Source organism: Haliotis rufescens, unplaced genomic scaffold (assembly GCF_023055435.1).
Source record: "Haliotis rufescens isolate VD_foot unplaced genomic scaffold, xgHalRufe1.0.p SCAF_6, whole genome shotgun sequence".
In the NCBI taxonomy this organism is placed as follows: Eukaryota; Metazoa; Mollusca; class Gastropoda; order Lepetellida; family Haliotidae; genus Haliotis; species Haliotis rufescens.
In genome coordinates this window covers 57,822,001-57,842,053 of record NW_025964334.1, presented here as the reverse complement: position 1 = coordinate 57,842,053, position 20,053 = coordinate 57,822,001, and the positions used below count along the sequence as shown (strand labels likewise).

The 20,053-nt window shown below is 42.0% G+C and overlaps 1 protein-coding gene across 11 annotated transcripts in view; it reads right to left on the bottom strand.

Annotated features, from left to right (window-relative positions):
• LOC124143154 (rho GTPase-activating protein 190-like) overlaps positions 1-20,053 on the bottom strand; it is a 101,823-nt gene that overhangs the window by 4,956 nt on the left and 76,814 nt on the right. For 4 of the 11 annotated variants that reach the window (XM_048386185.1, XM_048386192.1, XM_048386189.1 and 1 more), the window contains 14 exons: positions 18,850-19,051; positions 16,945-17,150; positions 15,135-15,302; positions 12,997-13,092; positions 7,880-8,082; positions 7,469-7,579; positions 5,454-5,565; positions 4,919-5,116; positions 4,459-4,641; positions 4,237-4,307; positions 3,737-3,859; positions 1,745-1,904; positions 1,268-1,345; positions 726-857 (listed from right to left, as the gene is read on the bottom strand). In XM_048386185.1, the coding sequence (XP_048242142.1) occupies positions 726-857; positions 1,268-1,345; positions 1,745-1,904; positions 3,737-3,859; positions 4,237-4,307; positions 4,459-4,641; positions 4,919-5,116; positions 5,454-5,565; positions 7,469-7,579; positions 7,880-8,082; positions 12,997-13,092; positions 15,135-15,302; positions 16,945-17,150; positions 18,850-19,051 (2,043 nt within the window). The remainder of the gene's footprint in view (positions 1-725; positions 858-1,267; positions 1,346-1,744; positions 1,905-3,736; positions 3,860-4,236; positions 4,308-4,458; positions 4,642-4,918; positions 5,117-5,453; positions 5,566-7,468; positions 7,580-7,879; positions 8,083-12,996; positions 13,093-15,134; positions 15,303-16,944; positions 17,151-18,849; positions 19,052-20,053) is intronic. The other 7 variants (XM_048386188.1, XM_048386191.1, XM_048386187.1 and 4 more) reach the window with 6 other exon arrangements.

The following is a 20,053-nucleotide window of genomic DNA, read 5'->3' as shown; positions in this document are numbered from 1 at the left end:
ATATTCAAGGGCGACATACTTCCAAAGCAAACATTGTGCATCAGATGAAACGTCCCAAGCAACTGAGACCTCATGGTCTGAGATCCAAGGTCCTATCAATACACTTGTAATGACGAATGTTGTACATTGTGGCTGGTTAAAAACCCATATACACTAGTTGTGAAAGTTACATTGTTACAAATTGCAGCTGTTTAGTGTCCTGTATTCCTCCAGTTTAATATGGTGTAACAGATAGCACAGGATTACAAGTAGCTCCTCCTCAGCTAACTGTGTCTGATATATCATGGAAGTGGACTCACACCTTAGATAATATGCGTGTGTGTTTGTTGCTTAACGCCGCACTTAGCAATCTTCAAGCTATATGACAGAGGCCTATAAATCAGATAATCCAGTTATATGGGCAACGACCCACGCAATCAGGGTACGATGACACACAAGTCGCCCATAGGCTGCATACCAGCATAGGCTGCATACCAGCATAGGCAGCATACCAGCACAGGCAGCATACCAGCACAGGCAGCATACCAGCACAGGCTGCCGGGCACCAATTCTAACCAGTCATAGATCTTGTGATAGTAGTAAAAAATCACAGACGTTTACCAGACGAAACTGACAAACACATGGCTTGATAGTTCCCTTTGATCAAGGGCAGACAAAAGAGTACTTGGACAGCAGTTCTAAACACATGGATCCCTACGATGAGCAATGCCAGGGGCAGCACCTACCTGCTGCAATGATGAGTTCGTCGTACAGCTGCACTGGGATGAGGGGCTCGGTCAAGTCCATAAAGAACTGCTTCAAGATGGTAGCCACTGCATTCACCTGGATATCTAGTGAATGGATGTCAGTGTTGATGTCTGCAACAAGGAGGGACAAGGTTAGCGTCTGCTTCTTTCAAGCCATAGCTCCAGATGATTGAGTAATGAAAATCGCTCTCATGACAATATCATATTGTGAATGGCAAGGAAAGTAGGATTTAAGTATTATTTTTGTATTTAACATGCAGTTTTTTGGCTCCATAGCGGGTTTATTCTCCCACTCAGAACTCCATGTGCAGCCTGTTTTCTTTGTGGCGGGGTATAAGGGATTTATTTCTCTCCTACAGCATTCATAAAGATCAGGTGAACCAATCAGATCTCAACAGTCTGACATGGAGGTTAGATCAAATATTTGAGGCAATGAAGCAATGTAGAACAAGGACAGAGAAGTGCAGTATAAGTATTATTTTTTAACTTCTGATATATGTACTGGATGCTAAGGCACTGACCTTCATTAAACTTGGATGTGAGAAGATCCACCTGTCCCTTATTCCCAGGTATTCGGTAGATGCCTTCCGCCAACAGACCTGCAAGTGATGCAACGTGTTAACACAAGGCTCGGACATAGCAGACTAGAGATACGAGTGACCTGACTCGGGGAGAACTATTCCTTCAACAAACAGTTTTCACAGTAACTTTTACAGTATAAGTAAGGATAAGTTAAATCAAGCATGAAAGAGGACTAGGCACTGAAAATCAAATTTCTTTCCATATAACAAAAGAATAAGCACTCTATTGTGAAACTTATTGTCCTAAATTAAATGAGCCTATGTTATTATTAGGTCATGAAGCTGTAAAGCTAGTAAAGACAAGGTCCAGAGTTTCCTGATAATTTTTTGGCTATTATAATGTGAGCACCCCGCAAGCACCCATGATACTCTACATGTTTAACAAGAGTCCCTGAGTGTGGAGCGCTGTGAACTCACCTTCCTGCTCGATGAAGATGATGCACTTCTCCACAAACAGCGGGATGAGGGGGTTGTCGGTGGAGGTGGGGAAGTCTTCCAGGCAGCAGCCGCTCTGAGATGGACCCGAACTCTTGCTGGGGTTCTTCTTCATCTTCCTCTCCTCCTTAAGGCGCTTCTCCTGCAACAAACAACACGGACATTAGAACCTGACTTGATGCAGCAACCTGAGGACCTGTGGAGGGATGGGGCCGACTTAAGGGAAGTTTCAAAACAGGCAATAACTTAAGTTAATTGTTATTTCTTATAATTCATAATATCATAATTATGGTATAACAGTGTTTAAAATAAGGGAGGTGTCCTGACTAGTTGCTCATGGTATCTAAAAAACACATACATGAGTAACAATATTCCAGCAATATCACGCTGGGGGACACCAGAAATGGACTTCACACATTGTACCCATGTGGGGAATTGAACTCGGGCCTTCAGCAAGACGAGCTTTAACCACTCTGCTACCCCACTGCCCCTTTTCACAACAAGGACCCCTTGAGTTCCACTTAATTTGAGTGAGTGAGTTAAGATAACGTCACATCGGCAGTATTTCAGCCATATCGTGACGAGAACTTCATTAATAAGACATATATTCCACTTAATTTGAACACCGGTATATATATTTGTAGTATCTAACACCGTTCGGGGACAAAATTCATAACAAATTCATCACTAAAATAAAATTACTAATTAACACAAATCATCATAACGACCAAATAACGACCCACCATATATTTTTACAAATACAATTTTGGACTCCACATGTATATGCATATTGACCATTCCTTAGTATACTGGCAAGTGTCATCACCTGAGGCCCCTCCTCCTGCCCTCTGTCCAGCCTGGTATAGCCTGCCACACCCACAGTGGAGCACACAGAGGCGGAACAACCCATGACTTCACTTAAGTCTTACTTAAAAGGTTGTTCTCCAAATAATACAACATTCTCTTGCCCAGCAATACGACTCCTTAATCACATCTTATTTTGAATTACAGCATCAAGGAAAAGATCAATAGCAAAATCTAATAAGAGTAACTTGATCACTAAGTTTTAGACTAAGTCAGAAAACAGCTGATCAGCAACACAGTTGTTATAGTGAAAGTCCTAGGGAAACATTCCATCAGTGCCGGAGGCAACAATATCTGTTTCACTATAAAGCACCCACACAAAGAAACACATTTCCAATATCCAAACTACAGCTTGTTGACCACACAACCTAGTTGCCCCTAGCAACCACATAAACAACCCGTGATATTGATCAATGTTCCTTGATCCCTTCCTCCCTCAGTGTAACACTACCTCATTATAAAGTAACACATGAAACACTGCGGTGTCACTTGTTGATTTGTCAACAATGATCACAGAACTATAAGCTACATTGATAATTAGAGTTAGATAAAACAAGAATATGGATAGATAAAAGATAAAATGATATTGCAATAGTTTTCTAGAGATATTTGTCACTATAACAAACACATTATTATTTTTCATATTCATAAAGTATTTGTACATTTGAACCCTATGTTCATTCATCCTCATGAAAACTCTGAACTCTTGACCCTGACAAGAGAATATTGTCTGTCCATCCCAGTTAGCAAGACCAGCTTAACCATGGCAGGGGCTAGGGAAACAAACCAGGGTTTTATCTGGGATTCAAGTGCCCCTGGCAGGCAATTTGAGACTTTTGTTTAGAAGTACAAGCCACTTCTACAAAGCCATAACATTAGTTATTACAATGTAAAATGAATTGGGAAATTTGTAATTCCAATTTTGGACTTTTTACTGACATTTTAGTTGAGATCAAATATCAGTCTCTGAACAGGTCCAGATAAACCCTGTTGACAGCAACAACCTTGTGGGCCACCATGTCAGACATACTGATAGACCGGTCAGCTACTACCAGGATGAGGAACCAGGAACAAGGCCCCCCCCTTGGGTTCATGACAGTCAATGCCTACCTCCTCTTTCTGTCGTCTCTTCTCCTCCTTCTTCCTCTGCTTCTCCGGGTCCCGCATCGTCTTTGACTTCAGTTTCACCAAAAACTGGTTGCCACCATCGTACTCAGTCTCCTCAGCGGGGAACTACAGCACACACAACAGGGTATAAACAAAGGTATTACACATTAGGGATTTAACAAGGACCACTAAAAATTCAATCAGGGCTACTTGATCTACCACAAATATAGTTGTTTGTTAAACGTCGCACTCAGCAATATTCCAGCTGTATGACTGCAGGATGTGAATATCCATGTCTGGGCCAGATAATCCAGTGACACAGTAAACAGCATCAATGCTGTCGAGGTATGCCATACCATCAACAAAGTCACCAAGCATGACCACCTGATCTACTTGGCTGACCAGCATAGGTTGCTTGGGACCGATTCTAACCTGAAATCCTACCAAGGTTATCAAATATACTACTGGCAAGAAGACTGTGATTGCCCAGCTCAAGTACTCACCCGGCTATGGGGCATGGTGGAGTAAGGGGGAATCACCGGCTCAAACTGATTCTCGTTATGAAATGGGCGACCTGGAAACAGTTGCAATGAAATACAAATTATCAAATAACATATATTTTTATGATATAAAATTGATTTAAAAAATCTATACTCAGACCATGTAGCCCTCAAACAGGTCAACAGGTCATTTTTAATTATTCAGTTATTTGTATTCGTGCATACCTGGCGGAGATCCGACAATGTGGTCACTGTCGGACATCGGTGGACTAATGGCTCTCCCTGGACTCTGGCTGACCACGAAGCCCTTCTGGCGGCGGAATGACCGCCTCTTCTTCTCCTTCCTCCTGCCCTGGAGCTCGTCCCCAGTCCCCTCGCTGCCCTCCGACGGGGAGTTGCTACGAACTGCTGAGAGAAGACAGTAGTGAACACCAAACCCCAGAAGAACAGTGATGCTGTGGGATATGTGCTTTATAGCATTGCTCTAGAATCCATACGTACAACAAATCCGATTTTGGTTTCTTCAAATACATCAACTACCATGACATCATAAATTTAAAAAATATCACAATAATGCTGAGTGGACATTTTTTACAAGGCCATTAGCACCAGATCCAGATCTAAATACCCCTTGATATATTTGCTTTGTGAAGATACGAGACGAGACTGGCAGCAAGTTACTTACATTTCCCCCCAAATGTGGTCCCTCGAGGGAGTCCTATCGGCCTCCGTTTGTCTACGGACTGCATGGCACTGTCTTGAGATCTCTGTTTGCCCTTCTTCCTGTAGGGGGTGGGGCGGCGGTTGACCCTGGAGCTCGGGGCCATCTCCTCACCCCGATCACGCTCCAGGGAACTGAACTCGGAGTCTTCTGAATCAGAACCTGTGAAGACATATCAATATATGCTACAATGAACCGTATACCACATCTTTTTTTTATTTCATAGAGTGAAAAACACTTGATTTTTATTTTCTTCTGAGAAAAGTGCATGCCAATAACGAAGACATCCACCCCTCCATCCTTTCCTTCCACTTAAACTGATGCATAGCGCGTTACACCATCACAAGTAATTATCCAATGTTTTCCCAGACCTGACTAACCATGTATGTTTGCAGGTACTACCGCGTCAGAGGCTGCCTGCATGTACTGGTGTCATCCACACAGGTGTTTGTGCCTGCTTTCATCAATCTCTAGAAGACAACTGGTTTCAACAACCTACCTTTTTCTTTCTTGCCAGACGAGGACTTGACACGATGAAGTTTTCCCCGAGGTAGAGCGTCCTGCACTGTTCCGTAGTCGTTCTCCAGAGGCTCAAACGTGTTCACTGCATCCTGGAGAAGGCACAAGGGAAGATTAGTCTACTGTCTACTGCAGGCACCAGAGAGGAATCGGTCTACTGTCTACTGTAGGTACCAGAGAGGAATCGGTCTACTGTCTACTGCAGGTACCAGCGAGGAATCAGTCTACTGTCTACTGCAGGTACCAGAGAGGAATCAGTCTACTGACTACTGCAGGCACCAGAGAGGAATCAGTCTACTGTCTACTCTAGGCACCAGAGAGGAATCGGTCTACTGTCTACTGCAGGTACCAGAGAGGAATCAGTCTACTGTCTACTGCAGGCACCAGAGAGGAATCGGTCTACTGACTACTGCAGGTACCAGAGAGGAATCAGTCTACTGTCTACTGCAGGCACCAGAGAGGAATCAGTCTACTGTCTACTGCAGAGAGGAATCTTGTCCTTCGTTAGAAACGTACTAGTCCACTAGTCCTTATAATGATAACATATAGCAAAACCCTTAAAAAGGACACATTTCTGATAGGACTAGTGCCAGTTTCTCACCCTGATGTCTGTTTACAATATGCTGAGTTGGGCATTACAAAGCAGAGCAACAATACATTTATCTGTGAACCTCTGCAGAGACAGTAGACCCCACTAAGCAGAGCAACAATACCGTTATCTGTGAACCTCTGCAGAGATAGTAGATCCCACTAAGCAGAGCAACAATACATTTATCTGTGAACCTCTGCAGAGATAGTAGACCCCACTAAGCAGAGCAACAATACAGTTATCTGTGAACCTCTGCAGAGACAGTAGACCCCACTAAGCAGAGCAACAATACATTTATCTGTGAACCTCTGCAGAGACAGTAGACCCCACTAAGCAGAGCAACAATACCGTTATCTGTGAACCTCTGCAGAGATAGTAGACCCCACTAAGCAGAGCAACAATACCGTTATCTGTGAACCTCTGCAGAGATAGTAGACCCCACTAAGCAGAGCAACAATACAGTTATCTGTGAACCTCTGCAGAGACAGTAGACCCCACTAAGCAGAGCAACAATACAGTTATCTGTGAACCTCTGCAGAGACAGTAGACCCCACTAAGCAGAGCAACAATACAGTTATCTGTGAACCTCTGCAGAGATAGTAGACCCCACTAAGCAGAGCAACAATACCGTTATCTGTGAACCTCTGCAGAGACAGTAGACCCCACTAAGCAGAGCAACAATACAGTTATCTCTGAACCTCTGCAGAGACAGTAGACCCCACTAAGCAGAGCAACAATACAGTTATCTGTGAACCTCTGCAGAGATAGTAGACCCCGCTAAGCAGAGCAACAATACCGTTATCTGTGAACCTCTGCAGAGACAGTAGACCCCACTAAGCAGAGCAACAATACAGTTATCTGTGAACCTCTGCAGAGACAGTAGACCCCACTAAGCAGAGCAACAATACAGTTATCTGTGAACCTCTGCAGAGATAGTAGACCCCGCTAAGCAGAGCAACAATACCGTTATCTGTGAACCTCTGCAGAGATAGTAGATCCCACTAAGCAGAGCAACAATACAGTTATCTGTGAACCTCTGCAGAGATAGTAGACCCCACTAAGCAGAGCAACAATACAGTTATCTGTGAACCTCTGCAGAGACAGTAGACCCCACTAAGCAGAGCAACAATACAGTTATCTGTGAACCTCTGCAGAGATAGTAGACCCCACTAAGCAGAGCAACAATACCGTTATCTGTGAACCTCTACAGAGATAGTAGACCCCACTAAGCAGAGCAACAATACATTTATCTGTGAACCTCTGCAGAGATAGTAGACCCCACTAAGCAGAGCAACAATACAGTTATCTGTGAACCTCTGCAGAGACAGTAGACCCCACGCAGCAGTGTGGGAAGCCTGTGTTGTATACACCAGCCACCTGAGGGGCGGTATCAATATAGTGCCTACCTTCACTGTACAGTAGTCAGCAATCTCAATGGGCTCAGGCACTGCCAGAGGAGCCTGCACTCTACCGCCGGACATCTTGGGCCGATCATGACTTCCTTGACTACCTCGAGACTAAAAAATAAGCAATATTTATTCCAACCATTTTTAAAAACTAAACAATCAAATATATCATAAAATAATAATTATTTTTTTTTTTTTAACCAAAAACAACAAAAGACCTGTTAGATTGGTGTTCTTAGAAGTTGGCAAGTAAGAGTAAACACAAGATATGTCATGGATGATGACTTCTTTACTCTATAACGATGCTAGACAGAATAACGGAAGAAAGAAGTTGACATCCATAAACTATCTTGCCTTTAAAATGGACAAAATCATAAAATGAAACCTTATTTGTATTTATAATGTTGTTACCTGTGACCGTCTATGAGCCCTGGTTTCCTGCGGACTGTACAGGTCGTCCGCCCACACGGCATCCTCGGGGGACACCGGGCCGTAGCGCGGGCGCAGATCCATACTGTCCCCCATGCTCTGGTGGCAGTACAGGTCATTGTCTGCCCAGCCTGGGTGGTGGTGCATGGCGCCGGCCGTTTCATATAGGTTGTTATCCACCCAGCCTACAAGTGAAAACACACAGCATAAGATAAAGACATGTAGAAACGTGTTGAATGTGCTAGTGGAAAATGCATTTATTAACCTGTAATATTCTAGGTGTAGACCCATGACATTCCCAATACAGAACGTAAAATAACAACTTGATCTTTGCATTTAGAAGTTATACACATAAGGAAGAGAATTTATGGATGTCAACTTCTGTATTATGAGGACAGGTGATGAAGGAAGCCTATACTACAAAACGCTGTCTTCCTCATATTAAGCGAGTGAGTGAGTATGGTTTTACGCCGCTTTTAGCAATATTCCAGCAATATCACGGCGGGGGACACCAGAAATGGGCTTCACACATTGTACCCATGTCGGGAATTGAACCCGGGTCTTCGGCGTGACGAGCCACCGCTTTAACCACTAGGCTACCCGACCGTCCTCCTCATATTAAAGAAGCTGATCCATCAATTCTCTTCCTTAACTTGATATTGACATTCTGCAATAAACACCTGACAAAAAGGTTTCTATCCAGAGAAAGTGTTCATGTTGCCAGACAACTAGATGACAATTTTCATCATTCCCAAATGTTATTACTGACAGTTTGTCTGAGTTCTAAAAACAAAGAAATATTTCCCGAAACATCATGGGGGACTGTTGTAGCCTGCCCCAGGGTACTTAGATCCAGATCAGCCATTTCAACAACAGACAACATTCAACATGGCCACTGACTGCACACAAGACATGCCGGTGACGCTACAGTCGTACAAACATCAGTCATATATGAAACATCTAGGACATACAAACATCAGTGATATATAAAACATCTAGGACTTACAAACATCAGTGATATATAAAACATCTAGGACATACAAACACCAGTGATATATAAAACATCTAGGACATACAAACATCAGTGATATATAAAACATCTAGGACATACAAACATCAGTGATATATAAAACGTCTAGGACATACAAACATCAGTGAAACAATCAACACAGAAAAAGGCAGTCTAACTGCATAAAAAGCCTGATTAACAAACAGTTATTTTTATAACAGTTGAGTTCTCATTAACTGTTCAGAAATATCTCGGCCACAAAAGTCAATAAAAATTTATTTTTCTCAGTGAAATATTACATTCACCTATCTAAAGAAACAATTCAAGACCCTTGCAGTTAGTATTAAATCAAAAGAAATCACACTTACTACTAATAAAAATATACTATGAAACAAAAATGCTTTAACCTATAAACAAAAAACAAGTTGTATACTCTCTTCTACCTTAAATATGTTTACTTTCGTGAGAACAGAACTACTGTCAATACCACTCTCTTCTACCTTAAATATGTTTACTTTTGTCAGAACAGAACTACTGTCAATACCACTCTCTTCTACCTTAAATATGTTTACTTTCGCCAGAACAGAACTACTGTCAATACCACTCTCTTCTACCTTAAATATGTTTACTTTCGTCAGATGTAAAACAGCCCTGTTAAACATTGCATTGCCCTTTTACAAAAATTATTCTCTAACAATCAAATACACATGGGATTTCTACTGTCAATAGGACAAAATCTTACATACACTCTGCATACATTTTTCTCTTTGACAAATAATTTTAAACACAATGCTATCTTCACCATACAAACTTAAGGAAGAGAGTTTATGGATGTCATCTTCTTTTTTTCACAACGTTGTGTTCCTCATAATATAGAAGTTGACAACGTTGTGTTCCTCATTATAATGAAGTTGACAACATTGTGTTCCTCATAATAAAGAAGTTGGCAACGTTGTGTTCCTCATAACAAAGACGTTGGCAACGTTGTGTTCCTCATAATAAAGTTGGCAACATTGTGTTCCTCATAATAAAGGAGTTGGCAACGTTGTGTTCCTCATAATAAAGAAGTTGGCATAGATAAATTCTCTTCCCTAGGAGTATCACTTCTAAATGCCTTTCAAAGACATCATACAAACCTATTTTCATTTTCTTATAGGGATGGTAATATCCACTACATAGAAGCACGCTGTCCAGAAACATGTTTGTTTGATAAGACAATCTTGGAATGTTCAGGTATGGGTTGCTAGCACATGTCCATGTATTCTGTCCACACAACAGACTTCTGTATATATATGTGCTCCCCCAATCTCCTTTATCAACACCCTCACAAAGCCAAGCGCTGGCACCCCTCACACTATTGTCCCACAAACAAGACATCTGGCCTGGAGCAATAGTAATTAATCTCTTCATTAATTGGTGTGAGTTTTAATTATCTGGGAGTAGAGCCATGCCGGCTTGACCAATGGTCATGGTGATAAACCAGGACAGAGGAGGGGGTCAGTGAAGTGTGTCCATGTTGGGGTCACCCCGCTTCAGTGGTTTCTTTGTTTATCAACACTGCTCTTAGTGGGAGATTCGTCAAGTAAAGGGTGTTATTAGCAGAAAAACAAACAGTAGCTGGATCAGAGGTTAGATAAACTATTGTCTTACAAACAAGGATTTGTCAGTTTGTTGAACAGTTGTTCTACCCTGGGGTTTGTTGGTTTACCCATGTTGGAGACGTGTCAGAGTTGAGCAGATAGTCCATGGAAGGATCTTTATGTTAATATTGATGTATCGAAACTGACATTTTCAAGAAAATTGGAGATTGGATTATTCACTTTAAAACTCATATTGTGAGGATTTGCTTGATTGTGGAACTAATGTTAACTTAGCAGGGACCAATATTTGCCTGTCATAGTAAACATCTGTTGGTAATCCTAATGCAGTGCAAGACATTTGAAATTACCATGACAGTAATTGCTACGTTGAAAAAAAATGTTTACAAAGTTTTAATTCTGACATGACTTCAGATTCAGTGTTTGCACATTGCGCTAATGAAAATCAGGTGAAGAATTCACAGCTACTGTTACTTCCCATGTCAACACACCAGTAGGGGATAACAACTGTTTCTTCCCTGCTTTACTCCTATACATTTCAGGGTGCATATTTGAAGGTGTATATATGCACATATGACTTGCTGGTTTTCAATACTTTGTTACATTAAAATATTTATGTCATATTCAAAAGCGTTGCTGTATGTATGACTACCTTTTCATACTTTTCTCTTTAATTTCCTTTGGAAAGATTTAATATGACTACACAAATGAGTAGGTAAATTTCTTAAATATTTTTCTTATTAATTTCTCTATACAGGATTTGAAGGAGTGTACATACATATGTGCATTTATATTTTTAAATATTTTTCTAATTATTTCCATACAGGATTTAAAAGTGTGTTAATACATGTATGTGCATTTATATATTTTTATATTTTTATATTTTTATTATTATTTCTCTGTACAGGATTTGAAGGTGGGTTTATACATATGTGCATTTATATGTTTTAATATTTTTCAGATTATTTCACTGTACAGGATTTGAAGGTGTGTAAATACACATGTGCATTTATGTCTGACTGACTGACTGATATAGGAGATTTAACGTGTGCTTTCCGACTATGTCTATCTTATACTTTTCCTTTATAACTCCTCTCTGTAGGACCTAAGGGGTTCTATGCCTGTACAGCACCAGGGTGACAAAAGCTAAGCCAGTGAACAAATATTTCTGTATGAGCCAATGACACCTCGCTAAGCCGACACTAGGAGATAGGATTAGCAGCTTATCCACAGATCTGCTTCACCTGCGACACCAACACTTGTCTGTGTGTCGTGGATGCATTCCCTGTCACTTGGCATCAGAGGATTTGTTGACAGGCAGTCATTGACTGCAGTAGTTTCAATGTTCCTACCGCTGCACTAAACATATCTACTGGAGTGACATGTAGCCTGCATGTAGCGGTCTCGCACCTCCATCAGGGATACACTGCCCTGTCGAGGATCAGTAGGAGGGTGGGGGGTTCCACTCATGACACAGGGTCAATACTTTGGTTAGGGGGGTCCACATTTAGGATTTGTGCTGGTCCAATAAGGATTAGTGTTTACTCTTAGGGTAGGAGGTTCACGGTTAGGGTGGGAGGTTCATGTTTATGGTAAGTGTTCACAATTAATCTAAAGTAGTGGGTTCATACTTTTGGTTAAGTGTTCACACTTGGGTGGGGGTCAGTGTTTCAGGTTGGTGTTCACACTTAGGGTAGGAGGTTCACGGTTAGGGTGGGGGGTTCTGTACTATACTGTAATAAATCTGTATTCCACCGATAAATGGGTACTCCACCGATAAATCTGTACTATACTGTAACAAATCTGTACTCCACCGATAAATCTGTACTATACGGTAATAAATCTGCATTACACAGATAAATCTGTACTATACTGTAATAAATCTGCATTACACAGATAAATCTGTACTATACCGTAATAAATCTTTACTACACCGATAAATCTGTACTATACCGTAATAAATCTGTACTATACCGTAATAAATCTGTACTATACTGTAATAAATCTGTACTACACAGATAAATCTGTACTATACCGTAATAAATCTGTACTATACTGTATTAAATCTGAACTATACAGTAATAAATCTGTACTACACAGATAAATCTGTACTATATCATACAGTGAAACTAAAAGGTGTACATAACAGATTCAATCAAAGACAATACTACACTGTGATAAATATGCAACATACTGTGATAAAACCTAAATCTTACAGTGAAACTTAAAAGTTGTTCATCCCCGTGAGACGTATTGTCCGGTGCTCCACATCACAATACAGTAATAGCACAATGCTATGTGAAAATATAATGCAAAAATCACATCTGCATGTTCTGTCATAATAACAACACAGAACACAGGCATCCCAAGACATCCTGGGCAGAGAGAGCCTGAGACATCACGTTACAGAGCTGAAGGTGTTAGTCATGCAAAGAAACGCTGCAGCAAGCACTAGGTGGACGATGACATGCAGATATGTAATATGGCGTCACCGTCTTCACTGCTAGAGGTCTGCTTGCAGGCTGCCGCCGCCGCCGCCGCGTACCTCCTCTGATGGTGGCGACGCATTTGCTCGTTAAGCGCCCAAGCTTGGAGAGAAAGATGATGGAGAGGAGGCATGAGATAGACAGAAACACAAACAACACAAGGAGAGACATTGGTTGAAACGGCCCTGAAACGGAAGTCCTGAAATACAAACTCAGGGAATGGTTTGAGTCTACGAGGCCACTTTTGGGAAGACAATGGTTGAGAGGGAACGACTGAGTGAATGAGAACGTTTTTTCGCTTGTAGCAATATTCCGGCAATATCGCGATGGGGGACACCTGAAATAAGCTGAACATCTGGGACCAATGTGGGGAAATATCTTTGGTATCATATAAACTCACTATCAACTAGTTTAACACAACCTGTTGGTCAGGGAGTCAATAATTAGTAGGTTCGAGACTCTAAATTCTTAATGTTAACACATGAATGTGAATTCAGGTGTGCACTGACATTTCAGTCACAAGATATGAATCTTAAGCATTTTGAGTTTATTTACTTGAGACGGGGATGGGTTAAGAAAATTCAATTTTCAAAGTCTTTTCACGTCAGAATCTAAATTCAAAGAGTTTTCAAGATGGCCCTTAAAATTCAAGGCATTTCTAAGCCTGAATGAACACTCGCATTTTTATAACTCCTTGGCATTCTCGATGGGGGTTGGGGGGGAATGGGGTGCTTCCTGGCTACAGTCGGTCACAATGACCCCTAGCCAGAGAACTAGCCAGAGAACAAGCCAGAGGTAGTCATGGTGACCTTATGACCAGTAGAGCCATTGTACAGGTCATGATGACCTCCAGAGAACATGTCTATGATAGTCGGGGCCATGCTGACCATACACAGTATGACATCCAGTACATTCCTGGTGATGGTGACGTAGGGACCAGACAGAGGTACACCGAATAACAAATTAACTTGTTCAGTTGACTGTAAACACACCAGCTAGCTTCAACTAACATATATGCAGCTACACTTAAGAAGAATGCAAGTTAGCAATATATCAGCATCATGGTGTTTCCAGTGAGTGTGAGTGACTCGGGTTTACCGTCACTGTGAACAGTATTCCAGTTATATCACAGCGTGTCAGATTCATGTGGGAGGAAAGTCCAAAGTGATGCAGGTCTCAGACGTTTACCACTTTGGCGATACCCATGAGCACAGGTATGGTGCTGAAAAACTAGAAACATTATCGGTGAGAACCGGGATTCGAACCACGATCACGTTTTTCTGGCTTGCCCAAGGGATGCAACTCTGCACAGCAAATTGCAGCGCCTGAGATGACAGGGCCACCCGTGATTATTGCTGAATACAATCAATAGCTCTACATCTGCCACCTGAGAACTATCAGTCTTCAGCAACCCATGCTTGCCGTAAAAGGCGACAATGCTTGTCATAAGAGGCGACTAACGGGACTGATTGGCCAGGCTCGCTGACTTGGTTGATGCATGTCTTCGTATCCCAATTGTGTGGATCGATGCTCATGGTGTAGATCACTGGATTGTCTGGTCCAGACTTGATTATTTACAGACCGCCGTCATATAGCTGGAATATTGCTGAGTGCAGCATTAAAGAACACCGGTGTATATTACTACAACGGCTTGCCACTCGAGGTGCCACCTCTCATCAACACAACTGGAGGAACGACTGCACTACCTTACAACATTGAGAACAACAGAGAGTGACAACACCCAGCTGGGACAAAACCGTCATCACAAATACTGCCCCACAACACACACTACCCCAGCACAATAGTTATAATTCCATTAAATATTCTCTACACAAGCTAACACATATATGAATATTTGCGATAATTTTGGCTCATGTGAACAAGAGTTTGAATTTTCCCACCCTAAAACATGAAATCTTGGACACAAACATTGCTCTAAATAACCTACATGACATGGAATTCAATAAAAACTTAAGTTCACATCACCAAAATTGAAACAAATTATGACCACTAAGAGAGAACAGCTGCTTTCCCATTCACACACAGGAGAGAAACGCAGGTCTGAAAACAACAAAAACTGAACGCAAATGAGTGACGCAAATGACAATGAGAGACAACAGTTGACGACAGCGCCATCTAGTCACCTGACGGTTCAACAGGCATCTCTAGCTTCATACTACTGGACTTGTGGAAGTGACTTATCGACTGAACGTCCGAGTCGGAAAACTCTGTGCTCTCACTCATCAGGCGTGACGAGTCACAGGAGCTCTCCAGTATCGGCAGAGACTTCCGATGGTCTTTGTATTGTTGGACTGAAATTTGGGATGAATTGGATTTTAACTGGTGTGAAGTGTACAAATTCACGAATCAATATTTCTGTCATAAAGCTGAAAAAAAAAATCAGTCCTGTATTCTCATCAAACCTTTTATTTTACAACTTGTCAAACTTCTCAATTAACTATAAATGGCAAAAACTACCTGACGTCATGTCACTCTTCCTTTCCAACAACGACCTGATGTCATGTTACTCTTCCTTTCCAACAACGACCTGATGTCATGTCACTCTTCCTTTCCAACAACGACCTGATGTCGTGTCACCTGACGACATGTCACTCTTCCTTTCTAACAACGACCTGATGTCATGTCACTCTCTTTCTTTCCAACAACGACCTGATGTCATGTTACTCTTCCTTTCCAACAACGACCTGATGTCATGTCACTCTTCCTTTCTAACAACGACCTGATGTCGTGTCACCTGACAACATGTCACTCTTCCTTTCTAACAACGACCTGATGTCATGTCACTCTTCCTTTCAAACAACGACCTGATGTCATGTCACTCTTCCTTTCTAACAACGACCTGATGTCATGTCACTCTTCCTTTCTAACAACTACCTGATGTCATGTCACTCTTCCTTTCTAACAACTACCTGACGTCATGTCACTCTTCCTTTCCAACAACTACCTGATGTCATGTCACTCTTCCTTTCTAACAACTACCTGATGTCATGTCACTCTTCCTTTCCAACAAATACCTGATGTCGTGTCACCTGACGACATGTCACTCTTCCTTTCTAACAATGACCTGATGTCGTGTCACTCTTCCTTTCTAACGACCTGATGTCATGTCACTCTTCCTTTCTAACAACGACCTGATGTCGTGTCACTCTTCCTTTCTAACAACTACCTGACGTCATGTCACTCTTCCTTTCTAACAACTACCTGACGTCATGTCACTCTTCCTTTCTAACAACTACCTGACGTCATGTCACTCTTCCTTTCCAACAACTACCTGATGTCATGTCACTCTTCCTTTCTAACAACTACCTGATGTCATGTCACTCTTCCTTTCCAACAACTACCTGATGTCATGTCACTCTTCCTTCCTAACAGCAACCTGACGTCATGTCACTCTTCCTTTCCAACAACTACCTGATGTCATGTCACTCTTCCTTTCTAACAGCAACCTGACGTCATGTCACTCTTCCTTTCCAACAACTACCTGATGTCATGTCACTCTTCCTTTCTAACAGCAACCTCACGTCATGTCACTCTTCCTTTCTAACAACTACCTGATGTCGTGTAACCTGGGCCTTCAACTCACCCACAGTGCAGACAGTCAGTCCGCAGTCCTGGGTGAGAACCAAGTGAGATCCCAAAGCTGAGTCAATGTTGGACTCACCCAAGTGAGATCCTCATGTAAAGTCAGTTTATTGGACTCATCTGGGTGAGATGTTCGTAATATGACTCCTCACAAAATCACCACGTAAAGTCAGTATGGTGGACACCCCTCCGACCCCAGTGTGAAGTCAGTGTGTTGGACTCACCCAAGTTAGAAACTCACCCGGGTAATATTCGTGTTATATGATGACTCACCTGGGTGATATCCCTTAGTAAAGTCAGTATGTTGGACACCCCTCCATCCCCCGGGTGAAGTCAGTGTGGAGGACTCACCCGCATGCATGTGTTGCCGAGTCTTCACATAGCTCGGTCTGACTAGATGCTCGCCATTCGATTGAGGTCCAACCTCCGCATAGATGTCTTCCCCTGATGGCACGGGTGATGTTGAAGACGCCCGCTCATGGTCACTGTCGGAAGGGTAGCGACCTTGGTACAGATTGGGCTGGTCGTACAAAGGCTCTGAGTCCTCTGTGCTTTGGCTGTGGCGGAAATAACGGCAAATATAAACATAGGAACGATTCTTTGACATATGTGGACATTCAAGGTTCATCTCAACATTGTGTTACTCTCAAATTGTCTCTATTATTGACTGAAGTAACAAGTCGTACGCCATAACAGTACCAGGGATCCGTGTTGTCGGTTCTCACTTTATTATTCATTTGTTAATGAATGTTACTATTTTTGAAAATATAATCAATTTCATGTGGATGCAGGTACATTCAATCAATCATATGAGAATCTATGTTTGATTCTATTCCAATCAAGTGACTATTTTCCATGAAAGGAGCCCGTGTAAAGAAGGATGGATACCACAATGATGGGAACACAGGGACACATCTTTACAATACTCAGGACAGGGGGGTTTCCATGGTGTTCCAAATATACCTCCAGTGATGTCATCCCATTGTCTCATCACTGTCTTCATAATTCATCAAATCCCAAAGTTAGGCAATATCTGGGATGTTATAGGTAAAATTCCCCCGATTTCACACACAAAATACTGCCAATTATATACTTCAGAGGATCAAATTTGTAAGAGAATGAACCACTAGGCTACAGAGGCACTGATAAATCCCAATAGGACCTATTCTAACCCGGAATCTCTACAACCATTATAGGTTGCTGGGCACTTATTATAACCCTGAATCCCCACAACCAGTATAGGTTGCTGGGGACTTATTATAACCCAGAATCTCTACAACCAGCATAGGTTGCTGGGGACTTATTATAACCCAGAATCTCTACAACCAGCATAGGTTGCTGGGGACTTATTATAACCCGGAATCTCTACAACCAGCATAGGTTGCTGGGGACTTATTATAACCCAGAATCTCTACAACCAGCATAGGTTGCTGGGGACTTATTATAACCCAGAATCTCTACAACCAGCATAGGTTGCTGGGGACTTATTATAACCCAAAATCTCTACAACCAGCATAGGTTGCTGGGGACTTATTATAACCCAGAATCTCTACAACCAGCATAGGTTGCTGGGGACTTATTATAACCCGGAATCTCTACAACCAGCATAGGTTGCTGGGGACTTATTATAACCCAGAATCTCTACAACCAGCATAGGTTGCTGGGGACTTATTATAACCCAGAATCTCTACAACCAGCATAGGTTGCTGGGGACTTATTATAACCCAGAATCTCTACAACCAGCATAGGTTGCTGGGGACTTATTATAACCCGGAATCCCCACAACCAGCATAGGTTGCTGGGGACTTATTATAACCCTGAATCCCCACAACCAGCATAGGTTGCTGGGGACTTATTCTTACCCTGAATCCCCACAACCAGCATAGGTTGCTGGGGACTTATTATAACCCGGAATCCCCACAACCAGCAGAGGTTGCTGGGGACTTATTCTGACCTGGAATCTCTACAACCAGCATAGGTTGCTGGGGACTTATTCTTACCCTGAATCCCCACAACCAGTAAAGGAGGGTTGAGACTGATTCTAACCCAGTATCACCTCCATACCCTGCATGACGCTGAAAGATTTGTCCCAAAGTTGGGACCGGTGGAACCTAAGGCAACTGTGCCACCCAGGCCTTGAATCTGTCTGCTACAATGTCAATCAGGAGTGTTAATAGGAACATCATGGAAACACACCCCTGTGAGGTGAGGATGTCCCACACAACATTTGGAGTGTAACAGTACCATTTCACCTACCATTCTACCCACCTATTACTTGTACTACTCTTGGTGGTATGATAGGTATTATATGGCAGTGGGGCCGGCGGTCTTCGGTCTATGTAGGTGCTGCGCTCGTCGTACGCCGGAGGGCTCTGCTCGTCCACCGGCTCGCGGAACATGTCCTCCGACTCCTCCTTCCGCTCCCAGGCTTCCTTGAAGAATGGGTTGTATACTGCTGCTGAAACAGGAAAGTGTGCGTTACGCTTCACTAAACACTCTGCCTGGTGGAGGATGCGGTTCCTGGCCTACCCTCATTACCCTGTTAATTATTTCGTTTTTTGTTGATGAACACAGCACTCAGCAATATTCTAGCTTTATAAATAATCAAGACTGGAAAAGTGATTTTGTACACTATTAATTACGACGTTGGTTTGTTGTTTAAAGCTACAAATAGCAATATTTTAGCTGTATGATGGCAGTGTATATAGTAAACTATCGAGTCTGGACCAGTGATTTATTACACTTTTAATTATTATTATTGTTATGTTTGTTTGTTTGTTTGTTTGTTTAACACGTCACTCAGCAATATTCTAGCTGTATGATGGCGGTGTGTATGGTAAACAATCGTCTGGACCAGTTATTTATTACACTCTTAATTATTATGTTTGTTTGTTTAACACGTCACTCAGCAATATTCTAGCTGTATGATGGCGGTGTGTATGGTAAACAATCGTCTGGACCAGTTATTTATTACACTCTTAATTATTATGTTTGTTTGTTTAACACGTCACTCAGCAATATTCTAGCTGTATGATGGCGGTGTGTATGGTAAACAATCGTCTGGACCAGTTATTTATTACACTCTTAATTATTATGTTTGTTTGTTTAACACGTCACTCAGCAATATTCTAGCTGTATGATGGCGGTGTGTATGGTAAACAATCGTCTGGACCAGTTATTTATTACACTCTTAATTATTATGTTTGTTTGTTTAACACGTCACTCAGCAATATTCTAGCTGTATGATGGCGGTGTGTATGGTAAACAATCGTCTGGACCAGTTATTTATTACACTCTTAATTATTATGTTTGTTTGTTTAACACGTCACTCAGCAATATTCTAGCTGTATGATGGCGGTCTGTAAGGAACTGTATGGACCTGACAATCCAAAGAGCACTGATCCAACATGGTATGATGATACGCTGGGGTCTGTCACCGTGTCAGACTGCCTGATCCATC